Here is a 17,503-nt window from a genome sequence, read left to right as displayed (position 1 = left end):
ATTAATGAAAGACAGTGGAGGCGGGGCAAGGCTCTTTTACCATCCTAATTCAGAACTCGTTTGTAATGAAAAAAACATTCTTTTCCTATGTATCTTTTCACCAATTTGTAACCTTAGAATAACCAGAGACATCCCTCCTACGTGGCCAATTTACCATTACTATACAGCCTTCCCTCTCCTTATATAAAGCTCTCTATTCCTATTAGGTTTTAGTTTTCTTTACTTTGGTTCTGTTAAATTCTCTTTTCTCCATGTTATCCTCTATTAAATAGTAGTAGTATTCGGATTATAAAATCCCTGTTCTCAGGTAACTTCACTGGGTCCCTAACTATAAATACCAAATATAATCCATCTTCAGTTTCAGGGTTTTGGAGCCCCTATTGCCCCAAATACACTGCTGTTTTCATTTCTATCTGCTCTTTTGGCTGCCTTTATTTTGTTAATACCTGTCACTGGCTTTTACTTAGTTTTCTTTCAGGGTTCTGTGCACACTCTCTTTACCCACTGAACTCCTGTGTCACCAAGTTCTCCTTTCCAAACTTTTTTGAAAGTCTTATGTTGTAGTTTCCCTGTTTTCCCCCTTGCTCCCTCCAAGCCCGAATGAAGAAGAACAAAGGCTAAAGAACCCAAGACTTCACATAAGACTTAAAGAATATCTAATTATATGGGGCACCTGAGTGGCTACGTCCGTTAAGCATCTGACTTCGGCTCAAGTCATGATCTCACTGTTCGTGAGTTCGAGCCTGGCATTGGGCTCTGTGCTGACAGTTCAGAGCCTGGATGCAGCCTGCCTTGGATTCTGTGTCTCCCTCCCTCCCTCCCTCCCTCCCTCCCTCTCTCTCTCTCTCTCTCTCTCTCTCTCTCTCTCTCTCTCTCTCCTCCCCCACTAGCTCACACGCACTCTCTCTCTCAAAAATAAATGTTAAAAATTTTTTTAAAACAAATTAACGAATATCGAATTATAAAAACATTTGAAACACTAAATAGTAAAAATCTAGATGCCATTATAATCCTTCAGTTATTTCAAGTTTTGTAATATATCTATTCTAACATTACTAAATTTTAACACCTAACTTTAACACTCAGTTATTTCCACAAGGGAAAAAAGTAATGAAGTATTCAAATTCTAATACGGTTATACTGAATCTGGTTTCAATAATCTGAATTTAACCTTCAAATCTAAGCTATTATCTGTCCTATTTTACAACCTACAGATAGTCATTCAGCGGCCAAGGTTTCCCCATCCACGGTCCAAATCCTTACAGCCACTTAAAATCCACACTTTTTCCATTTCTCTTCTCAACTTCAAGAAATGAAGCCAAAAAAACCACGAGCATAAAAATTATTCTGGCTAAAAAAAATTTTTTTAACTACAACTGGCCACAAATTTCAAAAGTCCTCCTTCAAAAGTCTGCCCTAATGCAGTAAGGAGAAACATGACCTGACTTGGTCTCTTATTTTTAGTTATCCACATTATAGAGGTGGTATTCATAGATAATTAACAGTAATCAAACAAGAACAAGAAAAGGAATCCCTGAAAGACCTTTCAAACTAGCCACAGGAAACCCAATAAAGACCAAAGCAGTTTAACCCACTAAAAGTTTTATACAAGATATTGTCACTTTTCTTAAATAATCTATTTGAAAACGGGATTTAAGAGTTTACTTCTTAAATCACACTATGAAAAAGATAAGCAAAAGCAAGCAAACTGAAACATCTATACACAGGAAAGGCATTCTACCATCCTGTTTCTGATAGCAAACAGAGTAAATTGTATCTTGTAGCAAGACTTTAAATCAGGCCACCCAACACAGAAGAATCTTAAAAATATATCGCAACCAGGGCCATAAGCTAACTGCCTGCAAATAAAACCATTTTTGAAAACACGAGGTCATTACATCTTCCTAATGATATTCTGTGCCTAAAGAAAATGGTTTTAATTAGTAACATCAGACCGAAGTCTTCATTTTACTTCAAACACTGGTAAGTGAATTGATAAAATATCACATACAAGGGCCTCTCATCACCAACAAAAAACCTACTATGCACTAAGTAAGTTAATATTTGGATTTACTCTCCTATATACTTAAATGACTGGCATTTCTTGAAGGCAACATGTTCGAAAATAAGTACTCAATAAGTTTAAGTTTGGCCTCATCACCTAGTAAAAAGTCCCTAGATCCAATAAAAGCCTATTAAAGCTTGAGGTTGGGTACATAAAGGAAAAAAACCCTACTGAGAGGCAGCAAAATTCAAAGACAAACATTTATATCAAAAGGCTGTATTTAGGGGCAGCTGGGTGGCGCAGGGGATTGAGCACCCCACTCTTGATTTCGGCTCAGGTCATGATCTCGCTGTTCCTGGGATCAAGCCCGCGTTGGGCTCTGCACAGTCAGCTTAGGATTCTCTGTCTCCCTCTCTGCCCCTCCCCTGCTTATTCACTCTCTCTCAAAAATAAATAAATATTTTTTTTAAAAAGGCTGTATTTAATCACAATTTCAAATGAGTCCTTACCATATATGCCACGCCCTGCTCTAAGAGCTTTACTAATCTCATTTAACCCTCACAACAATTTTCACTTTACAGACACATAAATTAAGCAGAGAATTTAAATAACTTGTCCAAATCCTGGCAGAACAGGATTCAAACCCAGATACTCTGATTCCATTATTTTTTCCCTATCAACTATTTCCAGTTGTTTCCACTGATAGTATTTAACATCTAAGACAAAGCAGTAAAGATAAAATTAAAGCCAAAACTACTTAGTACATTCTGCAATAAGTATTTGATGTCTAAATATCCTTCCATTTCAAAACTGAGAATACTCTTTAGCCATCAGATCCCAAGTAGGACATACTTGGAAGCGGGGCATACTTGGGAGAAAGTATCATATAGAAACTACCAAACAAAAAAACCTAAACCATCATATAAACCAGGGTTAGGCAAAACATGGTCTGTGGGCCAAATTCAGCTCTTAGCCTGTTTTTATACAAGCCCCAGGCTAAGAATGATTTTTACATTTTTTAAAGGGCTGCATAAACAAAACAAACAACTTGCGGTAATAAAGCCTAAAATACTTACTATTTGGCCCTTTACAAAAAAAAGTTTGCAGACTCCTGATTTAAGCTACTAAATAAAGGGATTCCCTCCTTTTTCTAAAATAGCTAAATGCAAAAACGAACTTGTTGGAAGACAAGCTATATCCAGGTAGATAAAATGAGTGGATTCCCACAGCTCCAGACCAGAAGACAAAACCTCTTAAGCACACCCCCCTCAAAAAAGGGCAAAAATAAATAGTGCCCTCTCACCAGGAGGTGGCAGTAGATTCTTCCAGAGGCAAGGTTCTGGTTTGCCCATGGGCTCAGGTTTTTTGTGGTTACTACTAAGAAAAGCTTGAGCTCTCCGGAGCTGACTTCCTGGGCCTGACAATCTGCACAAGAAGTGGGAAAGGCGACTGAAGCGGGGACAAAAACTAACCACGTCTTCTTTCAGTGATCTGTTCACTCCCAACTAGAAAAATGACACCATTTCCTAAATGCATCTGGGCTGAGTTAAGGAGGACAGAAGGCAAGCGAAAATGATCGACTTACATTATTCAGGGCTGTTCTTCATTTTTGCTTCTATAATTCTTTAAGTAACTGCCCTTCAGTTAGTTGAGTCAGAAAACGGATTTCTGTCTCCAAACTTCAAGCAAGATGGCATTTTAAAGATCAGAAGTTAAAAGGAAAAAATGTAATCTTTAGATGTATCTTAGCAGAGCTAACTGAGAAGTCAAAACAGGAAATTACAAGTCAGATGAACACACGCAAAAGTTGCAGGTACTGCCTGACCGCACAAGCTAATTGGCCTGCCAGGCGATGGCAAACATCCACGACAGTGCCAGACCTCCCGTTCTTATGCCAACCCTCTACTACACAACCCAAAACTTCATTTTTGCCCAGAAACCCGTGGACATTTAATCAAATAACATTAGTATAAAACATGCCATGTCATGAAGCTCCTTGCTATTCATGATGACTCAGCAGCTGCTGCAAAACATAGAGGTGACAGACAACGTAAGACAGCAGACAGCCAGCAGGCAGTCTACAAGTCCACAAAAGTTCCAGTAAGGACTAAGGGCAGTTTTTATTTTTAGATTGTTAAAAATTGAGCATCTGTATACTCCTGCATACTTTTCTTTGGTGTTTTCTGCCAATATTAAGTAACACCTGCCGTGTTGATCAAGAAACCCCCAAACATCTTTAATCCCAATTCAAAAGCTAAAATGTATTTTCTTTTTCAATTAAATGGCTAGGGCAAGGGGTGCCTGTGTGGCTCAGTCGGTTAAGCGCCCGACTTCAACTCTGGTCATGATCTCGCAGTTTGCGAGTTCAAGCCCCACATAGGGCTCTGTGCTGACAGCTCAGGGCCTGAAGCCTGCTTCTGTGTCTCCTCCTCTCTCTGCCCCTCCCCCATTGACGCTCCTCCAGTGTGCGCTTGCGCGCGCGCGCGCGCTCTCTCTCTCTCTCTCTCTCTCTCTCTCTCTCTCTCTCTCTCTCAAAAATAAATAAACATTAAAAAAATGTTTTCAAATGGCTAGGGCAAGAAGCTGGAAGTATTTTAGATAAGGGGAAAAGATAAATTATCAAGGTCTTAAAACTACACAAAAATCACATCCGATCTAAGGCAATCTGGATCATAAGTATTATGTTGTTAAGGCATCATTCCCCCAAATTAGTTTATCTTAAGTACATTTAAAAATAAGCTGTGATTGTAACATTTGCCACCTGGAATATATTAACTCCTTTTTAAACTCTGTCCAGATCATCCAATACATGTACTTAAAACATCTCATTTTTTATATAGTAACTTTGTTGTAAGAAGATCTGAGAACTCAAAGACATTTATTCTTCAAGAGAAACAGAAAGCATGTGTGTCTAACTTCCATTCTACAAAAGGATTAGGTTAAATGGCCAGGCGTGTGACCTGAATTCTAATCTTAAATTTGCCTGCAATACCCCACCCCTGTTCCTCACAAAGAAATTTAAAAAACGGCCCTTTCTGTATACATCTGGGGGAAACCTACTGGGAGGTAAAAGTAATGTCACGACTTCTAGCCATTAGCTACTTAAAATTATAAACCACAATTTTTACTATTAAAAAATTTCCCCCCAATTTTACTTTTAAAAATTTGCGTTTTAGTGGTACAATTTAACATCATCACCAAACATGTTAAAATATTCAATACCACCATCACCCAAAATAAAGCAATCTAGGAATTCTACCTTTAATAGGATGCAACAAGTTACCAGACCCTTTCCCCATACTTTTGACAGCCTTAAGACAAACACCTGCACCTTAGCCTCACTGTCAAATTTTATACATGACTTTTATTAAAATAATTTTTTAACATTTTCCTATTCAATTCCCATGATAAATAAATAAGTTTTTTAAAATAATATTTTCTCAAAATCAAATGTATCGTTTACAATTAGGATAAACTCCTTTTCATACTTCAAACACCCATGAGTGCACAAGGTGGTTAATGAGAAGACCACCAACATTCCTGGGTGTCAAAAGTACCTTAAACTTCTAGAATACGCCCCATAATATTAAAATATTTCGTGCATGAGATCAGAACTGGAGTTCCGGTCAACTGTGCGTAACAGCCAGTTCTAGCCTCCAAAATAAAATGGGGGGGGGGGGGGGGGGGAGGGAGTGGATAGAAGAGGAGAGGGAAGAGTCTCGCAGCGGAGAAAAGACGTAAGGGTGGAGAGGGACTTTCAAAATGCCCCAGGACCTAGGTAACTATCATCCGGTTATGGGAGAGGGGGGGAAAAATCTAAGTGGATGCTCTCAGATCGAAGGACACCGGCAGGGGAGACGCGGAATTAATTAATAGCATGAAACAAAGTTATTTCACTTTCTGTGTAACAGCGCCCCATCCCCACCCCCGGGTGCCTCGGAAGCGGACTGCCTGGGACAGCCCCCTCCCCACACAAACTGAAACGCGGGAGACTAGAAAACAGCAAGCGTATGGGCCTCCAGCCACATCTCTTCCTTTCTCCCTGGAGAGGACGTGAGTAATACCCTCAAACCCCCCAATCCCCGCCAAAACCGAAAGAAATGCGCGCAACGTGGGCCTAGAATTTCTGTTCCCGCCCTGCGCCTGTCTGGGGAAGCCCCTGGCCCAGAAGATCGGGGAGAGGCGGCCCGAACCACACGTGTGTGCCGCAAAGATGGGCCTGTCTCAGCCCACTTCCCGTCGCCACTCCGGCGGCCTGAGATCCCGCCGCCTGGCTCGGGCCTTTCCTCGGGCCCTAGCGTCCGCTCCACGTGGGGCACCAGGGCCCCACGCCGCCTGTTCCCTCCCGCTGAGTTCCGAACCCGCTGAGATACCACCGCGTCGGGGTTCCATACCTGGTGCTGTTGTCGCCCCTGCTGGTAAGGCTTAATTGGCCCCTGGTGGCAACGCCGCGTCCGGATCTTGCCGCCACCGCCCCCTCCTATTCCTCCGGCTCCCGAGGCCATGGCGGAGCCTCCGCCGCTTCCCGCGTCGGGGCGGGTAAGGGGGCGGGAGAGGCAGAGGTGGAGGCCTTAGAGCCCCCCCCCGCCCGGCCCCAGCCCAAAAGTCCGCCTTCGCTGCCCACACAGTAGGGCACAGGCACACCAGGAGCCGCGAGGTTTCGAGCAGGAGCGGAGAGAAAATGCGCGCTGGCAGCAGGGAAGGCGGTGGCGGCGACTGAGGCCGAGGAGCTGGCTCCGGTCCGGCAGCCTCCTGCGGACCCCCGCCTCTGTGTATGTCACGGTCTCTATGGAGATCCCCCGCAGAGGACAGCGCGATCAGCTCCAGGCGCTGTTTAGGCCTAACTCGACCGCCGGCTGATGGGGATTCTTTCGTCGCCCTAGCCGTAGCTGCCGCAGTTGAAGCCGCCGGCGCCGCCCGCCTACCCCTCCCCTTTGCGCACAGCGCCCGCCCCGCCGCCGTCGTCGTCGTCGTCCCTGCAGTCGCCGCTGCTATTGCGCCTATTGCCGCTGCTAAGGCCGCCGCCGCGGTCGCGAGCCAGAACGCCGTCACTCGTCAGCGCCCGACGCGTTTGCATCATTACACTGCGACCGAGTGATAGGCGAAGAGGAAGGGAGGGCCGGCCGAGCCCGCGCTCTCGGCCGCGCGGCACGCTGGGAAGCGTAGTTCAGCGGAAGAACGAAAGGAGGACGCGGAAGGAGATCCTCGGATCACCGCAGAGGCACAAAGCCGCGGGCTCCGTCCTTTTTATTGCTTTTAGCTGTAAACTTAGACTTGGGCAGAGGCATTTAGCATAAAAACAATAACCTCTTTTCATTCAACTTCCCCTTTGGTTGGTAAAGCGGGCAGAAAGTCAACAGATAGTAAAATCGAAGACAGGAGCTAATATAAAAAAAAATTTTTTTTAATGGTTGAAAAAGCAATGTTGGTGATCTTTAAGCCTAAAGCAGAATTTAAAAATGTATACGGTTTCATTAATGTCCCATTAACATGTAAGGGCTTTGCTGTCAAACACAAGGACTAGAATTCTGGCCCCACCGCTCTCTAGCTTGACCTTGCAGAAGTCAAAACTTTCTGAGCCTTGGCTTCGTCTTCCGTAAAATGGGAACCATAGTGATCGTTCATGCAGAGGACGTAGTATCTGTCCTGGTAGGCAAGAACTGCAATAAATGGTTACAATTATTACCCACAGGCAGGCAGCTCACATCAGACGTAAGTGGTAGGTTACCGGTAATAAAAGTATACATATATTGCTCCAAATAGAAGGCATTATATTTAGGAAAGTGAGTAAGTGAGCTAGGATCAAAGACTGATCCCACAAAGAATAGAGATTGTAGGAATTGATGGTCAGAAGGGCTTGCTGGGGCGTGCCTGGGTGGCTTAGTCTGTTGGGCCTCACACTTTGGCTGAGGTCATGATCTCCCAGTTCTTGAGTTCCAGCCCCCATCCCCACATCAGGCTCTGTACTGACAGCTCAGAGCCTGGAGCCTGCTTCAGATTCTATGTCTCCTCTGCCCCTCCCCGGCTTGTGCTCTCTCTCTCTCAAAATAAACATTTTAGGGGCGCCTGGGTGGCTCAGCCGGTTGAGCATCCGACTTTGGCTCAGGTCATGATCTCACAGTTCGTGAGTTCGAGCCCCGCGTGGGGCTCTGTGCTGACAGCTCAGAGCATGGAGCCTGCTTCGGATTCTGTGTCTCTCTCTCTCTCTGCCCCTCCCTTGCTCATGCTCAGTCTCTCTCTCTGTCTCAAAAATAAATAAAACATTAAAAATAAATAAATAAATAAATAAATAAACATTTTAAAAATTGAAAGAAAAGAAAAGGCTTCTTGGTCATGTGGTCCAGCCCCCACATCAACCCACCAGACAGGGGTTCAGAGAATTCAGGTAGCATGCTCAAGGACACTCAGCCCCAGGGAACCCAAAGCCACAACTGTAACCCAACTTTCTGAGTTGAGACAAGTAAACAAATGAGGGAAAAAAATCTGCTGTAAAAAAATAGGTTTAGTGCTCCATTTGAGACAATTGATCTTAAAGGTTGTAAGTTTCAGAGTCAAACAGACTTAATTTCAAATCTATCACTTACTAGCTGTGTAGCCTTGGGGAAGTTACTGATCCTCTTTCTAAGCTTCAGTTTCCTCATCTGCAAATAGAATGAATATTTACCTCAACTGGTTGGTGGTTCTAATGAAAGGATTAATATATATAGCTCATAAAACTACTTAGAAAGCATGTAATATCCAGGTATTAAATACAAATTAACTCTAAGATGTTCATACCATCTCCACCACCAAACTGCACAATGCAAATCACTCTTATAAATCATGTAAGTCAAATTGTGAAACCAAACTTACAGTACCTTGGATTTTGTAGTACCTTTCAGCACCTAAGGAAACAGGCTGTATCAGGCATAGGTTTATAGAGCAAATGGCTTTCAGTGGCACCTCTGACCATAATCACCAAGACTATAAAAAGTTGCCAAATATGACAAACAAAATGAATCTACTTCCTCTTCTGTTTCCTGGTTGTCCTACCTCCGTGCCAGGCTCTACCACTAACTCCCCACTAGACTCGTCAGGTAGACATGCTCCTTCCCCTGAAGCACCTCATCCTTCTTAAATACAATTGTCTCTCTTTCACAGTTATTAACTAGGTATTTGACAAGCAGAGTCAAGTAGTTCCTAATAAGCTCAGCCAGGGAACGTCTGTACCTGAATATTTCACTGGGCTGTGTATATAGAAGATTGAACTGTAGTCATGTCTCATTTTCCCTTTTCACTCTACCAGACTCAGGATTTCCAGCACAGGAGAGTGAACAGGCTGGGGCTCAAAAATCATCCCTTTCTTAGAGGCCCGTTATTTGATGTCTGCATGGGACAGACTTCATATTCAAGCTTTGAAAAGGATATGCAAAAGAGCTGGGCCAACCTAAGGTGAAACTCCAGAATTGAAAATTGGTAAGATTTAAGGAAGTACGGAAAAATTCACATCCCCCTTTAGCCTTATCTCCACTATTTGCCCCATTTTACAGTTATTTCTTTGAAGTAAAACAGTGTTTAAGGGAAAAATAATACATTATTCCCACATTCATGTTACTGAGTTATTGGAAACGTTACCAGACTTGGCAGCAAAGAAAAAATAAAAGGCAAGAGAAATTCACATTCAAAACTTCCTACAGCCTAATTTTACCCTGAAATAGTATCAGCCTCACTGTAGGTTGAAGTAACTTCTTGTGCATAGGTTTGGGATTTGAAAATAACATTGTGCTGAATTTCAGTTTGGAGCGACAATCCCCAAACCTAGAGTTCCTCAAGCATTTTTGGTACAGGACTCATTCTTCAGTTAGGAATTACTAGTAAGAGAATGGATTATAATAAAGTTATTCTGATTATAAAATTTAAAGAATCTGCCTGCATTCAAACATACGAATAATTCTTGAACGTTTCTCTAACAGAGACTATATATAAATTGGAAAAAAGTATCAAAAAATAAATTGGAAAAAAGTATCAAATGACATGGACTGGTAATAGGGATTCCTGAAATCATTCCAGCCATATTAGGAGTTAATAGGCTTTTGAGGAAGGAAATAATTGTTATTTAGAACTTACAATTAATCAATCTCTATAGATGATGAATTGAATCCCTATAAACCCAATAAGGTTCTGTAGTTCACAGAATTGGAAAGTATCACTTAATAAATTGTGTGTTATGAACTAGCTCTCTTCTGTATTCATCCTTTTCCTTCTTATTAACTTCTATTCCCGTCAGTCTTTAGACCTCGACAAAATGGCAGTGGCTCTGAGAAGTGATCTTAAGTTTTGAGTTGTTTCATTGAGGGCATTTTAAGAGAAACTCACTCCTCCCCACCCGGGTTTTAAACTCCATGAAGGATTTTTTTTTTTTTTCTCATTTCCAGATCCTGAACACATGGACCAGTGTTAACACATCGCACTCACTCTGTACGTACTACAGCTAATCATACCAATGTCAACTGTTCCTATTTTATTGTAATAAATAATACACTGATTAATACAGCTAAACTGCTTTCTATAATCTTACCTAGCTTGCATGTATTTGTTTTCTATAGTGCATAACAAATTAATTACTTCTCAAATTCATTTATTTATTCCTGATAAAGCATTCAAGAGTATCATGAACAAATCCCTATGATAATGTTATGGAGAGATTCTCATGTAATCCTAACAATCCTTAGAGGAACTATTATCCTCATGTTACAAATAAGGAAACTGGGCATTGAGGGGATAAAAAATAATTTTAAAAATTATTTCAGAATAACAGAGTCAGTATTTGAATGATTTCTCCTCCTCCTAACTCCAAAGCCCATGCTCTTACCCTCACTCTGTCATTTTTGTAGCCAATTTAGAAACTTATCTACGACTTAAAATATTTTTTCTTTGAAAAAATGATTTTCTACCTTAATGGAAAATGGTATACTTTAGAAACCTCTCTGATAGCCTCCACACTGACTTAAATGTTTAGACACTGGTTCTGCCTTACTGCATAGTGAGAATGGATATTTGCCAACTTTATGCTATGATAGCATTGGAAAGACTAGACTCCTATATGTGGCTTAGGATCACCTGAAAATGCAAGGACCTCCGTTGTGGCATGGGGACGTGTGGTTATGCAGTAGGATGGCAATGAAGAGTACATCAGCAGGGCCACCTGAGTGAAAGGGATATCATAAATCAGGTCTCCAAATTCAGAGAGGAGCCACATTAGCAAGACCAATAGAATTCAACGTATATCATGGAAACAAAAGAATAGTGTGAAGGATAAGGAGAAAAAAACTAACAGCAATTCGTATCCAAGATCAAGTGGCAGAACCTCACAGAAGACAACAGAAGGACAAGGATTTCTTCCCAATAACCAAGTTTTCAACAAAGATTAGCCCAAGTTCACTTTTCTCAAACCTGGACCCAGTTTTTTCAGCCAGAATGGTTGGTTATATTGGGAGAGATCTCAATTTATGAAAAGCCTGTTACTGCTAGCACCCCCGGCCCCCAATAAACTTCTTTATCCCCCCCATACAATATAGTAACTGCCAATTATAAATTACCACATGAAGAGGCTGCTGACGCTTCCACTAATTTCACAGAAATGCAATAGTCTAAGCCCAACCTAGATTGAAAAACAGCCTTTATATATTCTTCAAAAGGTAGTCAATTCTGTCCAAAGGAGTATTCAGAGATGACAAGTATAAGAATTTAGAAATTACAGGGGCACCTGGGCAGCTCAGTCGGTTAGGCTCTGACCCTGGCTCAGATCATGATCTCACGGTTTGTGGGTTTGAGCCCCACGTTGGGCTCTGTGCTGACAGCTCAGAGCCTGGAGTCTGCTAAGGATTCTGTGTCTCCCTCTCTCTCTGCCCCTCCCCCACACATGCTCTGTCTCTCTCTGTCTCAAAACTAAATAAACTTTTAAAAAATAAGTTAGAAATTACGCATTTATTTTATCTTAACATAAAATGAAGTATCTGCTGTGATGTCTATTGAAATTATTATTTTATTGAGAGCAGTTTTAGATAGATCTCTATGATCTTCTACACACATTTTCATGTGATAATTATTACCAAGAATTACATAGAAAAATAAGGTGAAACTAGTTTTTTTGTTTTGGTTTCATTTTACAGTTCAGTCTCAACTAGAGAAATCCAAAATGGGGTTGAGATTCTAGGAAGTTATTGAGGTTTTTTAGGTATTTAGGTATTTTAGGTATTTTAAGGAAGAGGGGCCATAGCATTGAGAAGATATTTAAAGATGTACAACATCATGCTCTCATTAACTTACTGTGTCCTCGGTCTTTGGGGAATAAAGTAATACTTAAAACTAAATGAATTAACTAATATAATCACGTTTTGATTAACTACCTATATCACTTAATTCTAACGTGTCATGTAAGATTTTTCCTCTTCCTATTTATGTCAATGTATACTAGCCTTTGACATAGATGTGTTTACATACATTCCATTATAGTTTAAGGCATATTTTAAACTTACCAATTATGAATAGAAATTCAGTTTTATTGGATGCAATAAAAACCAAATTCAGGAAGACCCATTCCATCCTAACAGTAAAGACAGTTAATGAATCAACTAGGATTACACATTTCTGTCTAATTTTCAAATATAAACCAGAATGAACATGAACAATGGAGATCAACTCTAAAACAAGAAGTGGATAGTTATAAACAATTTATAAACATCATCTAAATATTAAAAAAAACATTTATTGAGAGCCTACTACGGTGATTTCTAATATATGTCACTGTACAAAACAGTAAAACCACCTCTGTTCACATGGTGTATCAGACTTCACCATTTTACTGAGTTGTTTTACAGCTTACTGCATTATGGTGTATTAACCACTAGAACTTAGCCCTAATAATTCACCCCCCAAAATTCTACATTCTAAATTCTAAACACATGCTAGTAAATTCATCCTCTATAAGAAATCTATGGGCTTCGTTTCATTTTTAAAAATATAATTAATCAGTTACATCAAAAAAACTGAACTCATCACTAAGGTTGCAAGCTATGTAAAACTCTAATATTTGCAAAACTCAATTTGCTTGCACTAAGTACCAAGGCTTTTCATTTTTAAAAAGCATTGGCAGAGAATGCTTGAGTTTATCAGACCCTAACTCATTAAGATGTTTCTTTTCAAGAGCATTTTATGAATTAACATGTTGACAACCCAAATGTCCACATCACCACCATAGGAAGGGCACAACCTACCAGTTAAAATGTGTCTTTTAGCCTCTTGCTACTCAAGGACAAGCAGCACCACCAGTCCCTGGAGCTTGTAAAGGGTCTCTGCCATCCCAGGCCTACTCAATCAGAATCTGCATTTTAACAAGATAACCAGGTGACTCGTATTGCATGACATTTGAAAAGCACCGTTTAAAAAAATTAACCATGCCACCAGAACTTATAAAGCACATCTGGTATGTTAAGAGTCTGAAACTAAACATTAGTTATGAAATATACTTGCGCATAGATATTTAAAGAACACTTTGGGACTCCTGGGTGCCTCTGTCAGTTAAGCATCTGACTCTTGGTTTCTGGTTAGGTCACCATCTCACGGTTCACGGGTTCGAGCCCCATGTCGGGCTCCGCACTGAGGACATAGACCCTGTTTAGGGTTCTCTCTCTCTGCCCCTCCCCATTCACACTCTGTCTCTCTCTCAAAATAAATAAAGAAACTTTAAAAAATAAAGAAACAACACTTTGCTGATTCCCAAATATCCTTATCTGTACAAATTTTCTTTTCAGAGTGAACTCATGACAAACAAAAAACATGGATGTAGAATAAACCATCTCATAATACCAGGGCCTATGAGCAGAGAAAAGAAATATCAGATTACTTCCTTAGAATTGCTATCACTTTCTGCTTTCCAAAACACTCACAAAATCATTGTTGAGATAGAAAAGCAAGCAGGAATGGACTCTAAGAGCAAATATTCTCTTTTGCTCTCAGTACCAGGTTAGCATCCAAACCCAAAATGCATGCAAAGAGGTCAGACAACTTGGAGTAAAATCTATAGATTTCACCTTTCCTAAACTATAACAACAGAAATAACAGCTCTCTACTTGACAAATCACAAAAACAATTAAGTTGATTACCTACTTCTAATAGCTCGATCTCTTAAACAGGTGCTATGAAGTCAACACAGTATTCAGATGCAGTATTTTCTCCAAAATTTACGAATGGAAAAAAAAAAAATGGATCCTTCAGTCTAAAGATTTTCTGAAGTTGGTCATCAAAAGTATTCTTTCCACAACACACAGAGGTCTTTACTCCTACAATAAGGAAGGCCTAAAAGTTGTGAACTACAAGAAAAAAATCATTTTTATTTTATTGTTTAAGTCATTTTTCAAAGGCTCACATACACCTTCCTTCCTCAAGGCCAAATATAAATACATTTGCTCATATGAATATTTATGGATCAAGGCATGGAAGTAATCAGTTATCCAAAGTTTCTGTAAACAGCAGGCTTAGGAATTCCCATTTTTCACTAAAATCTACAACAACCAACAACTAGTTGACGAACCAGCAGCTTGTAGAACATGTGGATGTTTTTCTCTTATGTGCATTTCATTTGACTCCAAAGAGAGCAGAAATGAAATTAAGCATTTTTTTCCTTTTCCTTTTTCTTTTCATCAGGATCTTTTTCCAAAGGAAGGTAGACTACTTACCTGAAATGAAATTCTGGATTTAATGCATCCTTATTCTCCATTATCCCAGGTTGATTTAACAGACGTAATGATTAGTTAACAAGATGACTTTAACCCGGCACTTATAACCCGTGGCCGATGCCCTCAGTATATCTCACCTTGTTTGGATCCATCATATAGACAATAGACTATCGTGGGCTACCAAAAATACGGTTCTTCGAAACCAAAAAGAACTTTTCAAATATTCTCCAAAGCAAATAGGACTGAAGTTACACTACTCTACATTCAATATTAAATAGGCAGTATTGCCAAACAAACTAAGGCAACCCTGCAGACACTGAGCAAAGCCTACTCAAACACACCACCCCCAGTGAGGGAAAACCACCTCTCACATGAGGGTTTAGGCTCTAGCATATACACCATGCATAGAATTAAAACATCAAAGCAGACCATCGGGCTCCCCAGAGGCGCGAACCAAGCAACAAACAGCTTCTACCAGCCACAATTAAATCCAAGCCGTAACTTAGATGCTTTAAATTAGTAACAGTTAAACCAACTCTTTTTCACTTGCTTGGTCATAAAATCTTGCCCCCGCTGTGAGTCAGCAATGACTCATAAGCACTTCCTACAAGAAACACCTGCTTTTAGGCCCATCCCTTGCAGCTGAAGTGCTGAGATCAATGATTTTAGCCTCATGCTTGCTAATATCGGAGTGTAATCCCTCCTCTGTCTCATGCTAGAGGGTCCTTTGCAGAATTTCAGCGACTGCAATCAGGGAGCGCTCTCCCGCTGGGTGGTAAGGAGACAAATCTATAATAAAAGCACTAGGACTTGACAATTGGGAAGGAAAAGCCATTTTTCTTGTTTTCACCGGGAATATTCCTCTCCCTTAACTCCTTCCACAGCCTCTGGGCCCTCCCTTTGCAGCCAGGCTTCCTCAGGTACCAGCATCCGTCTTCCTTAAGGTTCAGTTTGGGTTTACAAGCAAAAGGGAGCTGCCTGTTCCCCTTCGTTTGTGCCATCACTAACTTTAGAACCGGATCCTTTGAAAAGCATTAAAAACTGAGATGGCAAAAAGAAAGGCAACAGTTCTTAGAAGCTCTCTGTCTTAATTGCAAGCTAAGGAAAAGAGGAATCCAGTGGCTGGTTCATATGTCAGATCTAAACAAGACAGGTCAGATCATTTGCTTAGATTTTTCAGCAATGGTCACCGAAAACTTCCTATCCGTGTGAGCAGTACAGAAAAAGGGGACACGTTTACAGAACGCTGTAGGAGAGGAAAGGGAGGGCTGAGATGAGAAAGGGAAGGGCACATGTTAAATTCCCACCAACAGTTACAAGTAGCCATTTTGGAAACTTCTGCCAGGTCCACAGCTGATCTGAACTCACCTTTGGTGCATCCTCTCTCCATTGGTCAGTCCTCTGAGTCCAGACTGGCTCCTTGTTGACCCACCTTCAAAAGCTATAAAATAAATGGGGGAAAGATGACCGATACCTCCCAGGAATAGTGCAACAGCAGCACAGAGTATCACTTACTAACGCCCTAAATAATGAAGGACTGATGAATAATACATTCGAGAGAAAAGACCCTCCTTATTGCCACCTCACGGTTCCCTGACATTTTACATCCAGAGGACCAGGCACAAATTGGATATGTGTTTATTACTTGGATGAATGCATATTCATAGAAGGTTTTGCCATGTGTAGTTCCCTCAACAACTTTTATGTTATGGAATTTTTTTTCCTGTGTGTTTCAAAAACGCTTTAAGTTTGTTAAAATAACCCTTTTGGGTTAAAACACCTTTAATCTCCCTCTTTTCCTTTTCAATACAATTTATCGCAGACCATCTACTAGTTGTAGTGTCAGAGATAAACAGAAGAAAATCACTTTTCCACAATCAGATGAAAACGGTGCTTCCCCTGAGGGATTCTACCCAAACAGGAACTGTGAACTAAAGGGATGAAGAAAGATCTGTACTTAAAACTTTGGGATACTATTCAACAAATATTTATTTTATCCTGGGCCATATATTCTGCAGATAGAAACATGATGATGACATATGTCCTACCCTTTAGGGACTAGTAGAAATGGTTGTACTATTACTTTATTTTTAAGCATTTTGAATATATACTTCTGCAGAAATTTTCCTTTGGGAAATATGTATGACATAAATAGCTTTAAGTGGATGTTCTCCATTTCAAACAACTTGTCAGGCAGGTGAAAACATCACATAAACCATCATTGTTCCCACAACCCCGGGCTCAATGGAATTGTGATCAGGACATTCAAACAGGGAATGTGAGTACAGTTTGAGGGTGCCATTCCTTCCTCTAGATGTAAATAAATTCTAGAAAGCTTAAAAGAAGGTATAGTAGGGGCACCTGGGTGGCTCAGTTGGTTAGGCGTCCAACTTCAGCTCAGGTCATGATCTTGCAATTCGTGAGTTCAAGTCTCACATTGGGCTCTGGGCTGACAGCATGGAGCCTGCTTGGGATTCTCTCTCTCTCTCTCTCTCTCTCTCTGCCTCTCCCCACCCTTGCACTCTCTCTCTCTCTCTCTCTCTCAAACTAATAAATAAATAAGCTTTCAAAAATTAAAAAAAAAAAAAAAACTTTAAAAGAAGGTATAGTAGGGGCACCTGGCTGGCTTAGTTGGTAGAGCATGTGACTCTTGATCTCGGGGTTGGAAGTTCAAGCCCCACATTGGGTATAGGGCTTACTTAAAAATAAAATCCTTTTTAAAAAAATAAGAAGGTACTGTAAAATGTGTACCCTAGACAGAGATACATCAGCCGAAGTTTGC

General features: G+C 40.7%; 1 protein-coding gene and 1 long non-coding RNA gene across 6 annotated transcripts in view; one reads left to right on the top strand and one right to left on the bottom strand.

Annotated features, from left to right (window-relative positions):
- The window catches only part of NUP153 (nucleoporin 153), an 86,796-nt gene extending 70,633 nt beyond the window's left edge, over window positions 1-16,163 (bottom strand). The window contains exons 1-3 of one of the 5 annotated variants that reach the window (XM_019420042.2): window positions 16,090-16,163; window positions 13,261-13,367; window positions 8,590-8,646 (exon numbers count right to left, since the gene is read on the bottom strand). In XM_019420042.2, coding sequence (XP_019275587.2) covers window positions 8,590-8,646 — 57 coding nt within the window. In that variant the 5' untranslated portion in view covers window positions 13,261-13,367; window positions 16,090-16,163. Of the gene's footprint in view, window positions 1-6,399; window positions 6,932-8,589; window positions 8,647-13,260; window positions 13,368-16,089 lie in introns of those variants that run through there. The other 4 variants (XM_019420046.2, XM_019420044.2, XM_019420041.2 and 1 more) reach the window with 4 other exon arrangements.
- On the top strand, window positions 7,043-10,561 carry LOC128777710 (uncharacterized). Its single transcript, XR_008423034.1, has 2 exons — window positions 7,043-9,460; window positions 10,420-10,561. It is a non-coding gene; the product is annotated as an uncharacterized LOC128777710 (long non-coding RNA).
- Window positions 16,164-17,503: the final 1,340 nt, after the last annotated feature.

Source organism: Panthera pardus, unplaced genomic scaffold (assembly GCF_024362965.1).
Source record: "Panthera pardus isolate Hobbes unplaced genomic scaffold, ASM2436296v1 HiC_scaffold_17, whole genome shotgun sequence".
Classification (NCBI taxonomy): Eukaryota; Metazoa; Chordata; class Mammalia; order Carnivora; family Felidae; genus Panthera; species Panthera pardus.
Note: the sequence above shows the minus strand (reverse complement) of the source record. Positions and strands in the feature narration are given on the sequence as shown.